The sequence below is a fragment of the Natrix helvetica genome (assembly GCF_964273705.1).
Source record: "Natrix helvetica genome assembly, chromosome: 1".
NCBI lineage: Eukaryota > Metazoa > Chordata > Lepidosauria > Squamata > Natricidae > Natrix > Natrix helvetica.
The window spans coordinates 34,347,593-34,363,935 of record NC_138548.1 but is presented as its reverse complement, the minus strand read 5'-3'; the positions used below and the strand labels follow the sequence as shown (position 1 = coordinate 34,363,935).

The following is a 16,343-nucleotide window of genomic DNA, read 5'->3' as shown; positions in this document are numbered from 1 at the left end:
TGAAGATGGATGGACTTCAGTTCCCAGAATTCCCCAGCCAGCTGTGACAAGAGTTGCCTTCTGCAACTCTGCATGATCTTTAATACCTTGGGGGTCAGGTGATCATGCTACAGCTTTATTTTGATTGTGATTGAAGCATTCAATCATATGCCATTTGGAGACAGATCAGGAACTACTGAAAACCTTAGAAAAGAAATAACCCATCCTTTAATTAGAACAAAGTGTTCTTATTCCATCTTCTAAAGTTGTGTTTTATTTGTCATACGCAGACACACCCATCCACCCACACACATAAATGCATATATCTTCTCTTTAGAATTCAGAGCATATAGACAGGTCTCCCAGATGAGCTACATCTAATCATTAATCATAATTAATCATAAACCCTATCTGCTTAGTTTCCAGGTGCCCTGGAATCAAAGAAAAAAACACTTAGGATATAATAATAAAAAGTGAAAGTTCCCCTTGCACATATGTGCTAGTTGTTCTCGACTTGAGGGGGCAGTGCCCCTCTCTGTTTCAAAGCCGAAGAGCCAGCAATGTCTAAAGACGTCTCCATGGTCATGTGGCTGGCATGACTAAATGCCAAAGGTCCACGGAACGCTGTTACCTTCCCAACAAAGGTGGTTCCTATTTTTTCTACTTGCATTTTTAAATGCTGTGGAATTGCTAGGTTGGCAGAAGCTGGGACAAGTAACAGGAGCTCACTCTATTACTAGGGATGCTAGGGATTCAAATCTTTCGATCGACAGCTCAGTGTCTTAGCCATTGAGCCACCGTGTCCCTTCGATATAATAATAACAACCCCTTCCTTAACTTGGAAGAAACCCAGTGTTTTAATTATTGGAAGTTTGAAGAATACATCTACCATGCCTTTTATTCTTTATCTACATAGCTTTTGAAAATGAATCTATTAGCAAAGAAACAACATGGATTTCACAAAAATACAACTTCATTCGTTCTTACTGGATGCCAGGATGTCAGTCTTTGATGGAATCGGGCTACTCGGCCAAGCACTTCCTGGTAATAACTATGAAATTCTTCTAGTTCCTCTTCGAGTATAATGGCATCCTCTGGTTCACTTTTTCTGATCAGATATTCCCCAGAAGTAATCAACTGTTCAATCTTACTCTCATTTAGCATTATTTCCCTCTGGAAACCCTGTTTAAAAGATAGATAATTATGCTTCCTAAATGTTACTGCACAGATTACTTAAATTAGTGCAATTCAGATCAATCAATCTCATAAGGGGGGGTGGGAACATATAAGGAGAAGCACAGAATATTTCAGCTGTCTGCAGCCATCTTTTCTTTTGGATCTTTGGCCTGCCACAATTTCTATTATTCTACTATGCATTTTCTATTGTGGGAAAATGGGAGGGGGGATTGTAGAAGTGAGATGCGATGTAGCCATAAAAAAATTCTTTCTAGAAAGCCAAGGTCATCCTTTGTCTTTGTACCTCTGCACCTGACTGGAATTGGATGGGTGGAACTGCCAGCATGGACCATGTGATGGACTTGTGGGTGTGGGGGGAGATCTTGAACTTTCAACTAGGTGGAGAAAACCAGGAAGCTTTCAGATTCGGGTTTTCCCAGATGTGCCAACATCGCTCTCTTATTAAATTAGAACGTTGACCAATACTTTGCCTTGGACTCAGATTTACTTTTGGATGCTATGAAGTTAACTCAGATAAAGCAAATAAAACTATCAGTTCACTCTTCAAGAAACGTTCTGCCTTTTCTAAAGTTATTAGATAGCTTTTTTCTAACCTTGAATACAGAAATATTAATTTATTGATCAATTTACCAGTTTGTTTTTTAGTTGATCCGGCTTTATGTCACAGAAACATTTCAACCTAGCATGAAGAAGTGCCATCATAGTAGAATCAATGACATTTGCAAGCTATTAGCAAGGAAGGATAAATTTCTTCTGTGTTGCTCTCACCAAATATGGGATACAAATTACTTTCTAGCATCAGAGGTCTTCAAACTTGGCAACTTTTAAGACTTGTGGACTTCAACTCCCAGAATTCTGGGAGTTGAAGTCCACAAGTCTTAAAGTTGCCAAGTTTCAGGACTCCTGTACAGATCTTTCTGGTTGTGAGAGAAAGAAGATATGGTGGCAAGGTAGCCTCCTGAACCTCAAAACAAAGGCTAATAGACATGTGAAAGCTGAATGCATAAGGAATATGTACACTCCCTCACTTAACAGAGGTACACAAGAGCAAAGCTTTGCTTTCTAGGAACTGCAGAGCACTTGGAATTTGGGGCTGCTTCCAATAAGCTATTTCTGGTTTGTGTTCGATTATATGTGAGCTTTGGCCAAATGCTAAAGCAGAATATTCTCTGACTCTGGTAGGGTCCCTATGCACATCTCTATACAAATATCCTTCCCCAATAATTTAAATAGATCTTTGTGCACAAAGAAATATGTATATAGCTTGAACCTCTCCAATGAAATCTATATTGAAGTTACAGCTGATGAAGGATTGCACATATTTAAAAAAACTTTGTTTTTTGTATTATGTTCCTAGATTGAGATTAATATTGGTGTAATCTATTGGTTGAACTCCTATCATATTGTTTCTGTGTATTGTTTGCTCTAGTTGTTTTAGTCCACCCTCCCTGTTTTTGTGGATTTTAATTGTTTTACTCTTTATATGGATTTTGTAAGCACCCAGAATCTTCTGGAGCGGGCAGCCAAATTAAATTGAATAAAGTAAATCATTTCTCCTTTTCAGCCCTTTCAATGTACTTCAATTGGGTGAAATTATTGGGGGAATCACCTGCAGTATACAAATAAACACATTGAAGTGCCTAGGTCATTTAATTTCTTAAGCCAATGGTATTTCATCATGAATGCCAAAATTAAAGGTGAAAGCTATAAATTAACTAGGATTTCTTTTGCTGGTGAGTACAACAGCTGGACAAAGAAAATTTGCCCTATAGATGTAATACAAGTGAAGCTAACTGTTTTTTTTTCTGTGATACAAAAATGTCCTGCAAATATCAAACATGGATTTCCTAGTCTCATATGGTACAGTAACCAGTAACCAAGAAAGAATTAAGCTGGACTGGCCAAGAATGGTGGGGAGAAAGGATTGATCAACTCTAGATATACTGTAAAAGAGACCTCAAACTTATTATTACAGATATGCTAAATGTACCTTTGTTTTATTTAGAAAGCGAACAGCTTAAACAAAGGTAAAGGTAAAGGTTCCCCTCGCACATATGTGCTAGTCATTCCCAATTCTAGGGGGTGGTGCTCAACTCTGTTTCAAAGCCAAAGAGCCAGCGCTGTTTGAAGAGGTCTCTGTGGTTTTGTGGCTGGCATGACTAAATGCCAAAGGTGCACAGAATGCTCTTACCTTCCCACCAAAGGTGGTCCCTATTTTGGTACCTGAATTTTTACATGCTTTCGAACTGCTAGGTTGGCAGAAGAGTAACTGGGAAGAGTAACAGGAGTTTAAATAGTGTTCTCTAAATTTATGGGACTTTATTTAAATGAACTTAATAGATATACAGGTACCAAATACAAGCACCAGACTCAGATAATCAGTTGGACATCTGAAACCCACCTCCCCATATCTGTTATGAAACATTTTTTTTAAAAAAATCAATATTTACATTAAGTTGCCGCATTTTGTCATCAAAATCACTCTTTGAGAAATGTTCCACATTTGTAAGCTGAAGATCCATTTCTGTTAACCACACCAGGATGATGTTGTCCTTTGTTCCCATAAATTCTTCCCATTGACTGGTAAAATGCTAAAGGCAATAAAATAATAGAGATACTCAAAGCAATAGTTGTCATAACACAGTGTCCTTAAAAATCTTCTATTTATTAACGTCTGAAAGTGTGTTGATGTGCTATGGCCGTGATGGCGAACCTATGGCGCGCATGCCAGAGGTGGCACACAGAGACCTCTTTGTGGGCACATGCACCATCGCCAGTTGCTCTTCTGGTTTCTGGAGTACATATGCGCACTGGAGCTCCAGTGTATGTACATGTTTCACATTCGCATGTACTTGTTTCGGTTTGGTGTTGAAAAGTTTCACCATCACTGTGCTATGGTATCAGGAACCAATGAAGTAAAAATAAAAATCCATTCATTCTACCCTGTATCTCAAGCTGTAAATTTCACAGAGCCTATCTGGTAATCTTTCTGATTAAGGTCACTCAAGTGTTGTTAGTCAATTATATAAATGTAATGATTAGATTTAGCTAACTTCCCTACCAAAGCATTTAGGGCCTCATAACAATCCTACAAGACAATTAAGCTTGAATACTTACATATGGCTGGTCTAATGAATTTAATGACTAAAAAAAGGTTTTGAAACTGGATTTCACGCTTCATAGTTTGACATTCTAATCACATTTAGTTCTCCTCTTGATTTAAATTTAGGACTGAAACCAAGCTTGTGCATGCAGGAGGTTGTAGTGCGAATCTCTAATGCCTCTACATAAAACAAGAGCTAAAGGAATAGTATAACAAGAAAAAAAACCCTCTAGTACAGGACTGTCAAACTCGCTGCCATGGGCCAGATGGATCATGCGCTGGCCACACCCATGCCCGGTTTAGCAAAGGGGAAAAAAGTTATGATACATCATGTAACGATGTGACAACATGAGTTTGACACCCCTGGTCTAGTTTACGGTATATTAAACAAGGTCTCATTAGAAGGGTTGGAAAATTGATGCAGTCACTTCTGTGATTGGTTTATAGTTGTTGAATCCCAGCATTATTCAATTGCCTATGAGTCTTTCTAAGTCTTTTATTAAAACTTATAAATGCCCATAAATGTTAACTTCTCTATAAGCATTGGAAATATTAGCATCATTAGCTTCATTCAAATAAGTTAACAATAACAATAATTTGTTTAACACAAAGTTAGATAACATACTGCAAAACCAATATTTTGCACTTCAGTTCCCATCAGACCCAATCAGCAATGCCAATGATGAAGGACTATAGAATGTCCTTAATGTCGTCGAAAATATTTGGAAGGGATCAGGTTACCACCTTTAGTTTATAACTGGCAAGGATTGGTAGAAACTGGCTTCTTTTCCATTATTTAACAAGCACAGCCCATTACAATCAGGAGGCTGTTAACTGACTAAAATCATTCAGCAAGCTCCATAGCAAAGTATGGATTTGAACCCAAGACATTTTGATCTTTTTCTAATATATGATGCCTTCATAGAAACCATAAGAGACCTCATAGCACTGTGGTCAGAATGTGTATTGCAGGCTAACTCTGCCCACAGCCTGGAGTTCAATTCTGACCAGCTCAAGCTTGACTCGATTTTCCATCCTTTCAAGGTCAATACGCTAAAGACCTCGATTGTTGGAGGCAATATGCTGATGTTGTAAATCACTCACATAGTGCTATAAAGTACTATGTAGCGGTATATAAGTCTAAGTGATATTGCTACATTAACCACAACCCTACACTAATTTGCTCTCAGATACTACAATTCCCTAATTCTGCAAATTTGACTAAGTCAGGGGTCAGCAACCTTAAACACTCAAAGAGCCATTTAGACCCGTTTCCCACAGAAAAGAAAACACTGGGAGCCACAAAACCCTTCCTGTGCCTGACTATTTCCTGAGTGCCACAAAACTAGCATATGTATTTGAATTAAATATTCTGTTTTCTTCTGAAACTTTTCTTTTCTTGGGTTTATCCATGGTTGGCCTACTGGGGGTCAAAAAGTTCAAGAAATCATGTGCTGGTGGGGAGTCGCACATTGCTGGTTGTGACACATATTTTGAGTGACAGGGAGCCGCAGCAGAGGGATGAAAGAGCCACTTGCGGCTCCAGAGCCGTGGGTTGCTCACCCCTGGACTAAGTATAGAACTGAAATAATTTCACCTGGGAAGTCAGAATGTGTAGGTGATGGTTCCACAATAGCCGTGTTTCTCAACCTTGGTAACATTAAGATGCTTTAAAATCCAATTCGGGGAGTTGTATCTTAAAGTTGCCGATTCTGCACTACAGAATTCAACCTCTTGTTCCCTTAAGGACACATTATCTAAACCTCTAATATCTGCTTTGTCTCCGAGCCCAAAGGTGCTTTTTTTCAAGAGGAAACTGGACTTTCTGGTTTTCCTTTGAAGATGTTTCGCAGAAAGTCCAGTTGCCTCTTGAAGGAGCACCTTTGGGACAACCATCACCTGGATGACTGAGTATCTCCAGAGACATTTGTCTCCAAACCTGTTTGCAGCTACCTTAAGTCTCCTGAGAATTGCCGTGACACGTTTCTGAAGATTGTCCCATCGGTGATTACCCTCATAAACCATCTGCTTGAGCTTGTTAGCTGAATCAGTGCGATTCTCACGGGCCAACCGCCGATATTGCTTATTGATTAATTCCAACTGGGTTAGTCGCTCATGAATTTGCCGCTGAAATGCCTGAGGAAAAAAATGTATTTTATATATATATTTTCCAAATGGTTTAAAATTAATGCATTCAAAATAATAAGGAAAGTTGCTACCCCAAGAAAAGTGAAGAATTAAAATATAGGATATGTTTGATATCACAATTGGGTAAATTTACCCAATTACATCTGTACACAAAGATGGAAAAAGTACAAAAGGAGTTCTTACTTCAAATTTTTTCAACTCTTCCTTGGCCGTTACATACAAAATCTCTGAAGAGTTAGGATAAGCTGCAGTTTTCTCTGCTGTTTTCAACCAAACTTCAAAACGAGAATAATCTTCCAAAAATTTTTGCCACAGTCGCCAAGTTGCCTCAATCCTATTGCAGAAACAGGCAGCAAGTTTATTTGCAAATATGAATCCCTTTCTGCCATACATGTCCTGCATCAAAATTCATTTATGTTTCAATCTAAACTGAACCCAACCCAACCAAACCCAATCCCATAATCCAATCCAAATCCAATCCAATCAACTATACTCAATTCAACTAAAAAGTGTATTCAGAAATGCTCCTAGCACTGCTGGCATTGCTGATGTTACGAAATCCGCATCAAGCAATCAAGCTCAGAGAGTTGGATATCTTGACCTGGATATATTCTCTTCTATTAGCATTCATAAATATTCTGAATGAAAAACATTCAAACTAAGTTTTAACTAAAATGTATTTCCTCCTGGATGGAAAAAGATATATGTGACCTTAACTTGAATTACTAAATTAAAATGATTAAAAAAGATAATTTTAAAGACTTGTTTCATGTTTTATAGAAAGCGCACTGATGTATGAATTCCATTCTATTTGCTCATAACTCAGTTGACTCTTTCTTCTTTTAATCCCAAATCCCAAGACTTGGAGCGTCAGGTTTGTAGACTGATATACAATCAGATATACATAGTATTCAGTCTTAACTATGATGTCTTGGTTTGCATTCTGGCATTTTTTCAGAGGCATATACCAACACTTCAAAGGCAGAAAAATGCATATACCAAATATGTAATATAGTACATGTGTTGTGGCATGCTGGCGGCCAGCAAAGCTGGCAGCAGAGTTGGACAGTGAGGAGGTTGGGGAGGAACAGGGGGCAGTCCTGGGGGCTAGGAAAAGCTCAGTCGAGGGCTCTGCGTTGGAGGCAAAGAGGGAGTTAGACAGCAGTGAGGCAGAGGAACAGCTGGAGCCTGTTCCCAATGTGGACATGTGCAGAGCTGCCAAAAGACAAGAATAACTAAGAAAGCAGGGTCGACTTAGGAGTAAAGCCACACCTTGGAGGTGATTGGCCCCTCCCATAAAAAACAAAAGAGGGCTTTTGCAGGAAACAATTCGTTCATTCGGTTGTTTCAAGAGTGAAAAGTTCTGTTTGTGACTATAAGAGACTCTGTGCCAAGTTTTGCCTTGCCCTGCGCTTGGAAACTAGTTATTTGGCAGCTCTCCAAATGAGATAAGGTTTGTGTTGATAAACATTCCTCTGAAAGACTGTTTGCTGAGCCTTACTGACTGTGAATGAAAGGAACTCACAGTCGTGTAAATAAATCCAGACTGCCTTTTTAAGGAAGCCTGGATCAGAACAACATGTTATGTGCCTGGAAAATCTGTACCTTGTAGCCTAGGTAAAGTATGTAAATTAATCAAATGTTAAATTTGTCATTTTGGAATAATATCAACTGTAGGCGTTTTAAAATGTTTTAAATAATTTACTCTAGCTTTAGTTACCACAACTTGGAGCAAAGAACTGAATAAACCATTGACATTTACATTCTCTCATCCCAGACAATAAATCTATTCTACTATTTCCTTAGATGTTGAAGTTTTTAGTTATAGTAGAGATTTTCACATTATTTCTTTTTATATGGAGAATGAAGGAGAGACCAATGAACATAAGCTGTAGCACTAAGCTAATATTTCCTACACAGTAAATTACTTATCTGTTCTTTCTTTCAAGAATAGATTATTTGGGCTTTTTATAGACCTTGTTTAAAAAAATAACATGTTTTAGGGTTGGTTTGTTTTTTAGAAAGAAGAGAAATAATGGCTCACTTCATCCGCCTCTCTATAGACATGGCACAGATGTTTCTCCACCGCCGTTCTAAGCTCCTTGTTGTCTGCTGGATTGAATCACATTCGGTCTCATTGGCACAGGCATCAGAATCATGCAGTAAGATCTCACATATATTGAAGACAGATTCCACACCTGCTGTGTGCTGTTCAATATCCCGTTGCAGGTCCTACAACCATGAGCAAAAGGTTATCTCTAGTTAAGGTGTTAGTTTCATACAACACAACAGAAGAAGCCACTGATATGTCACATGAAAGATCAGATATTCCATATCCCTAAAGACGTTCCTAATGATTGTTATATATTAGCCATGTGATTAAATATAACAGACTGTTGGTAATAGATCAAATGGGTACATACACTCTTCAAGTAAGAAGCTTCACATATAACCCAATAGGGGCAATCGTTCTAAGTTTCCTCCTTAACATTACATGTTGGGAGGATTATTATGGAGGAACATTTAAACATGTAATTCCTCCACTGATAAGCTTGAAAAAACCTGACTGTGACGCACAGCTTCACGGTTTTAGCTAAACAAATTTTAGCTTCTATTAAAATATAGCATATTTAAATATTAAACGATATCATCCTATGAATAGTGAAATTTTGCTACTGCACTTCCCGCTTTGCATTTTGGTACTTAAAAGCACTGATATACAAGTAATCTATTTGAACGGACACCAGAGACATTCTTTTTCAAACATTGAATTCTTTCTGGAAATATTCTTCTTCTTATGCCTTAAAAGTTTCATAGTCTCAGTATTACCTGTTACTATCAATCCTCTTTACCTGCATATCCTTAAAAAACTAGTCTTTTTATTTTATTTTATTTATTTTATTATTCGTATTTATAGACCGCCCCCTCTCCCGAAAGGGACTCGGGGCGGTGTATAGTCACTAAAATGCGTTATAAAATACATACATAAAACACTTAAATAATTAAATACGTAGGTGGAGGAGGTTACAAGACTGTATATAGAATAATAAATATAGTACATTAAAAACTCTAATAACCCAAGAGTTAAAATATTACCCAAAATTACCCATTAAAATATATCCATCGGGAGGTAAAAACTAAGAATGTGCCAGGCCAGCTAATCGAAACAGGTGAGTCTTTAATTTTTGACGGAAGGAACGGAAGTCAGTGGTAGTTCTAATGTCGGGGGGGAGGTCATTCCAGAGGGTTGGGCCCATCACAGAGAAGGTCCTACCCCTAGGCGTCGCCCGCTGGCACTGCCTAGTGGACGGCACCAGTAGTAGTCCCTCCCTGTGAGAGCGGATTGGTCGTAGGGATGTGTGCGGGAGGATACGATCCCGCAGGTAACTGGGTCCTGTGCCATGGAGCGCTTTAAAGATGGTAATCAATACCTTGAAACGCACCCGAAAAACCACAGTTAGCCAGTGCAGCTCGCACAGGAGAGGTGTCACATGGGAGTATCTTGAGCTCCCCATAATCACCCGCGCGGCTGCGTTCTGAACTAGCTGTAGTCTTCGGATGCGTCCCAAGGGAAGCCCCATGTAGAGGGCATTGCAGTAGTCCAGGCGAGATGTCACCAGCGCATGAGTGACCGTGCGTAGGGCATCCCGGTCCAGTAGGGGGCGCAATTGACGCACCAGGCGAACCTGGTGGAACGCCCCCCTTGCCACGGCTGCCACATGGTCATCCATAGACAGCCGGGCATCTAGGAGGACGCCCAAATTGCGCGCCCGCTCCACAGGGGGGAGTTGTTCACCCCCTATGGCCAGCGATGGAATTAGCTGGCTGAACCGGGGTGCCGGTAGCCACAGCCACTCAGTCTTGGAGGGGTTGAGTTTGAGTCTGTTGTCCCCCATCCAGACCCCGACGGCTTCCAAACACCGGGACATCACTTCGACAGCCTCGTTGGGGTGGTTTGGGGTTGAGATGTACAGCTGCGTATCATCAGCGTACAGATGGTATTCAACCCCAAAACCACGGATGATCTCCCCCAGCGGCTTCACATATGCGTTGAACAGGAGGGGCGAGAGGACCGACCCCTGCGGCACCCCACAAGAGAGTGGCCTCAGGGTCGACCTCTGCCCCCCTGTCAACACACATTGCGTCCTGTCAGAGAGGTAGGAGCCGAACCACCGTAGAACGGTGCCTCCGACTCCCATCCCCCCCAGCCAGCGCAATAGGATACCATGGTCGATGGTATCAAAAGCCGCTGAGAGGTCTAATAGGACCAGGATAGAGGAACAACCTCTATCTCTGGCCCTCCAGAGATCATCAACCAACGCGACCAAGGCTGTCTCCGTGCTGTGCCCGGGTCGGAAACCGGACTGGCGTGAGACTAGATATTCGGATTCGTCGAGGTGTCGCGGAAATTTCTGCGCCACCACATTCTCAACAACCTTCGCCAAAAAGGGAAGGTTGGAGACTGGACGGTAATTAGCTAGTTCCATTGGGTCCAGTGAAGGCTTCTTGAGCAGGGGCCTCACCACCGCCTCTTTCAAGGCGGTTGGCAAGGATCCCTCACCCAACGAAGCGTTCACCAGGCCCAGAAGCCAGCCTCGTGTCGTCTCCCAGGATGCCAGTACCAGCCAGGAGGGACACGGGTCCATTGAACATGTGGTGGGTCACAGCCGTCCACGTAACCTGTCCAAATCCTCGGGGGCAACAGAGTCAAACTCCTCCCAGAGTGGCCTCACAAGACTCGCTGTTGACGGCTCGTCCGGTCCACTGAAGGGGGCCCATCCGCTCCGGATCTGAGCGACTTTGTCCTGCAGATATTCCCCAAACTCCTCTGCTCTTCCCTGCAGGGGTGCCCCCCGCGTCCTCTGTGATAGGAGGGAGCGGGTCACCCGAAACAGGGCGGCAGGGCGGTTATCGGCGGACGCAATAAGGGCGGCACAATGTCTACGTTTGGCCGTCCTTAATGCCACAAGGTAAGTCCGCAAGTAGGCTCTTACCTGTGCTCGATCAGATTCGGAGCGTGAGGACCTCCACCTGCTCTCTAGACGTCTCCTGTGGCGTTTCATCACCCTCAGCTCCTCGGTAAACCAAGGAGCCCGGGTGGATCGCTGCCGCAGTAGACGTCGCAAAGGCGCAACCTGGTCCAAGGCCCCAGCCGCCGCCCTATTCCAGGCGGCCACTAGGTCCTCCGACCGGGAGCGGGTCAGGGCTATAGGTATTGGCCCAAGCTCCGTCTGGAATCTATCCGGTTCCATCAGATGCCTGGGGCGGTACCAGCTTAGACAGTCTGGTTCCGCCTCCTCGCGGTGGGAGGTAGCGCCAGGGAAGTTCAGCCAGAGAGATGAGTGATCAGACCATGACAGGGGCGTGATGACTAAATCCCCCATTCCCAGATCACTCGTCCACTGCTCAGATACGAAAACAAGGTCCAGTGTGTGACCACCTTCGTGAGTGGGGCCCTGAACTAATTGGGTCAGGTCCATGGCCGTCATGGAAGCCATGAACTCCCGAGCCACCTCAGAAGCCTCTCCCGTCGACGGCAAGTTGAAGTCCCCCATAACCAGAAGCTTGGGGGTCTCAACTGCCGTTTCCGAGATCAGCTCGATCAGCTCGAGGAGTCTTCTTTGAACACATGGCAAATTCATATATCCACCTATAAAATTTTCTTGACAACAATATATAAATGATTTGCAATTGCTTGTATTCATATAGTAAGAAATCCATCTAGCCTAGATTGTAAGGTTTTCCTTTGAAGCCCTTATTCTATCAATTAAATTAGAATTGCACAGGGTATAGCCAATGCAACACGATGTATCCAGGTATTCTGCTGGTCAAGATCCATTGAAAAAACTGCAAATTGCATGAATATAAATATTCCTACAAAGTTTTCTTTCATTTAATGTTCAAGAAAACTTCTCAGTGGATTATCTTTTTTTCTTTTTCCTAGTTATTTCTGACTATATATTATAGAGACAAGGTAGGTACTGACCACAGCAATTCATGATTCAGACACCTAAATCATTCAATGAAAACTGCAAATCTTGGACATTTTTAAATTATTAATAGGCATTCCAAGTAAAGTGATTGGTTTTATGAATTACATGAAAAGATCTGCTATATGAAACTAATAGAATGTTCAAACTCAACATTGTTCTAGGTACAGTAGACAAACATATGCCTCTAAAGTTTACAAGCAGGGAATAAAACCAGCAGCATTCCTAGTTGTTTGTTCTGCCTTTGTTCTTCAATAAACTGTGTCTAAAATTTAGTGATTCTTCTTTAGTATTCTGTGTTAGATATACTGGTAGATACTATCCCCCCATGAGTTTCAGTACTTTTGTGTGTGTGTCTACATTGGGGTGTATACTGAATCTGCAGGCAATTCCTGATGCTAATATTTTCAGTATACACCCCAATGTAGACACACACACAAAAGTACTGAAACTCATGGGGGGGATAGTATCTACCAGTATATCTAACACAGAATAAAATATATCACTTCACTACGACTAAAGCCAGTGCCTCAATCTGAGCTGCTAACGAAGCTATAAATATTTGGAAATATTATTTTGGCAGGAGAGATGAATCAAAGACCACCACAGCTGGAAAATGCAATCTTTCATAATAGATGGAAATCACAATTTGAAGAGAAAATAAAGGAATTAGAAAAGCTTTATAAAACCAGTCCAGGCTGACAAGTATTAAGAAAGTTAAATAAAAAGTTGGATTTATTGGAAATGGTAGAACTTCAGCAGAAGATAAATTATGCCCAACTAAATTATGTTGCAAATGCAAACAAGTCGGGGAAATGTCTGGGGTATCAAATTAGAAAAGAGAAAGAAGGATGTTTGGAACAACAGAGAAAGAAAAATTATTACAGTTTATACAAGAATAAAAAATAAAGGAATGTGCAAAAAATTTTAAGGAATTGCATTCTAGATTTTAAAAAAATGACAAAGGAAACTTAGAAATATATATTTAAAATTCAAAGCCTAAAATTTTACATAAGAACATAGAGAAATCTTATGGAAATTAATAACAATTTAAGAGATTAAACAAGCAATAAAAAAATGAATAAAGCACCAGGCCCAGGTGGGCTGATGACCCTCTATAGCAGGGATGTCAAACTCATGTCGTCACAGCGGTGCCATGTGATTATCGGGACTTCGCCCCCTTCACTAAACTGGGCATGGGCGTGGCCAACACATGATGCATCCGGCCCATGGCCCGGGAGTTTGACAGCCCTGCTCTATAGTGTAACAATGTAGAAGAAAATTGAGTAGAACCATTATTGAAGATGATGCATGAAATTCAAATAATAAAAACAATACCAAAGACTTGGGAAGAGGAACATTGAAATATAAAGAAAGGAATGATCTCAGGAACACTCATTGAGTTAAACATTGGCCCAACTCTTTCAGTTCTACTTTTTTTCCACCCTACCTGCTGCTCTGTGAGTCTCCTCTGTATTTCTTGATCATCACAGATGTCATAAACAATAGGTTTAGAAAGCTCAAATTCAATGCGTGCCAGCCATGTATGAAGATGACTCATGTTTTTGTCCAGCTGTTGTATGAAAGCAAAGGTATCTTTCAACTTCTTCACTCTGAAATGAGGAAAGGATAATCAAGAAAAGCATGAAGCATGTAAGAAAGGGTGTCTGTATATATGTGCATAGTTGTGGCATGTCACTTTTCATTTAATTAAATTTCAATAGACATCAAACTTTGTATTCAAAGCAGCAACCTACCCCAAGCTGCTGCCTTCAAGCTATTTTGGAGTATTACTCCAGTCGTCCCAACCAACATTTGGAGAAAGCTTAAGTTCAATCCAATCAGGTTGGGAGAAGTAACCATACAATCAAATACTTGACTGCTGACACTCTTTTAGAATAAAGATTGGTTCAACCTATATGGTTCAAAAACAGCTATTTTGTACAAATATATTGATTTCTAAATCATCTGTCACTTTAGCATGGAAGTGTTTATCTCAGAAGTACTGTCTTACATCTAACAGAAACAGCCACTTTGCCTCCAATGTGAGATGAAAACGCTTCGATTTGCAGCAAAATTCTAGGGTGAAATAGGATCCCAGATACTGATCACATATCTTGATATCCCTAAATAATTCAGCTGTTGGAGCAACCTATTAGTCTCCCGATCATCACCTTGTTCTTTTCTGCAACTTTACCAATTTCCCTAAATCTGTTAAAAGTGATATTTCCAGAACGATATTATTTTCTTCCCCTATATCAGTTGTATGTATCTTTCAAAATCTGTCCCAAGTAATTGGGAATTTTTTTGAGAAGATTCTGGAGAGATACAGAGAATGTCAGAGAAACGAAAAACGTCTACCAGGCAACTTGAGTGCTCATGACAGAATGAATTTTGCTTTTAAAACCTTTTTATTTTAATGATATGGTTTTAAAAGTCAAGCAAAAATGCATGCTTATATTTCAATCTAAATATCCTTATGAATAGTGGGGTTGATATGTTACTTGAATTTGATAAGTCTCCTGAGCAATTAGAGAGTATAGGTAGTCCTCGACTTACGACCACAATTGAGCCCAACATTTATGTTGCTAAGTGAGAAATTTGTTAATAGCACTAGCAATAGCACTTAGACTTATTTTCTGCTTTACAGTGCTTTTACAGCCCTCTGTAAGCGGTTTACAGAGTCAGCATATTGCCCCACAATCTGGGTCCTCATTTTGCCCACCTCGGAAGGATGGAAGGCTGAGTCAACCTTGAGCCTGGTGAGATTTGAACTGCCACATTACAGGCGGCTGGCAGTCAGCAGAAGTAGCCTGCAGTACTGCACTCTAACCACTGTAGTTAACTGAGTTTTGCCCCATTTTATGACTTTTCTTGCCACATTTGTTAAGTGACTCACAGAAATTGTTAAGTTGGTAACACATTGTTAAGTGAATCTGGTCCCCATTGACTTTACTTATCAGAAGGTTGCAAAATGTGATTACATGACCCTGGGACACAGCAATGCTCATAAATATGAACTGATTGTTAAGCATCTGGTCGTACATCACATGACCATGGGGATGCTGTAGAGGTCATAAGTGTCAAAAAGGGTCACAAGTCATTTTTTTCCAGTGATGTTATTGGAGAAAATACAAAACAAGATCAAGGGAACATTAAAAAGCATATCTGATGCCAATCTGATGAAGGCCAAACTAGTATATAAGGCAGGATTTAAAAAATGAAATAAATAAATATTCCAAATAGGAGAAAGATTTGCCATGTTTCCCCGGAGACATCATGAGCAACATGCAACCACAAGCCTTTATGCAAATGGATTCAAGTCATGCCGGATTTCATGGACAGAGCCAGCACTCAGGGTAGCCGGGTGGGAGGGGGGGGGATGCAGACCTGTCATGCTGTCAATTCATTTACTCATAACAGGCAGGTACTAATCTCTTTCGACAATGATGAGAAAAGCAAAGGGTTGATTTCAACGAAGAGGGAGAAGCCCCTGAATGTTACTTACTGGCTTTACAATTCTCCTCATCCCCCCCCCGCCACACCTTTTGTCCAATCCTCCCTCCACGGACCACACACACACACATCGCCATCCTTTCTGAAAAGCGCTGGGCCCATCCCCCAAGACTGCTGCAGCACACAGACAAGGCTTCTACCGCACCTTGCAATTTTATTCTCGCCAGACCCTTGACGACCAGAAATGCACTTACTGTTTATAAGGGAAAAGCATTCCTTAGCTTATCAGTCCAAAGCTGCAGGGACAGCATCTGACTGAGCTGAGCACTGGAGGAAAAGGAAACCCCTCCTCCTTGGATGCCCTATTTAATATCACTGCCTTAACATCTCTCCCACATAGAAAGAAAGAAAAGAGTTGGGGGGGGGGGAATCTCAGGCCTTCCCCTTTTCCTCCTTTAAGCCCTAACTAG

The 16,343-nt window shown here is 41.0% G+C and overlaps 1 protein-coding gene across 1 annotated transcript in view; it reads right to left on the bottom strand.

Moving 5' to 3' along the window:
- Positions 1-16,343, bottom strand: part of SYNE2 (spectrin repeat containing nuclear envelope protein 2) — a 237,739-nt gene that overhangs the window by 14,730 nt on the left and 206,666 nt on the right. The window contains exons 99-104 of the mRNA XM_081935674.1: positions 13,868-14,030; positions 8,472-8,659; positions 6,611-6,761; positions 6,233-6,415; positions 3,627-3,767; positions 967-1,161 (exon numbers count right to left, since the gene is read on the bottom strand). Of these exons, the coding sequence (XP_081791800.1) occupies positions 967-1,161; positions 3,627-3,767; positions 6,233-6,415; positions 6,611-6,761; positions 8,472-8,659; positions 13,868-14,030 (1,021 nt within the window). The remainder of the gene's footprint in view (positions 1-966; positions 1,162-3,626; positions 3,768-6,232; positions 6,416-6,610; positions 6,762-8,471; positions 8,660-13,867; positions 14,031-16,343) is intronic.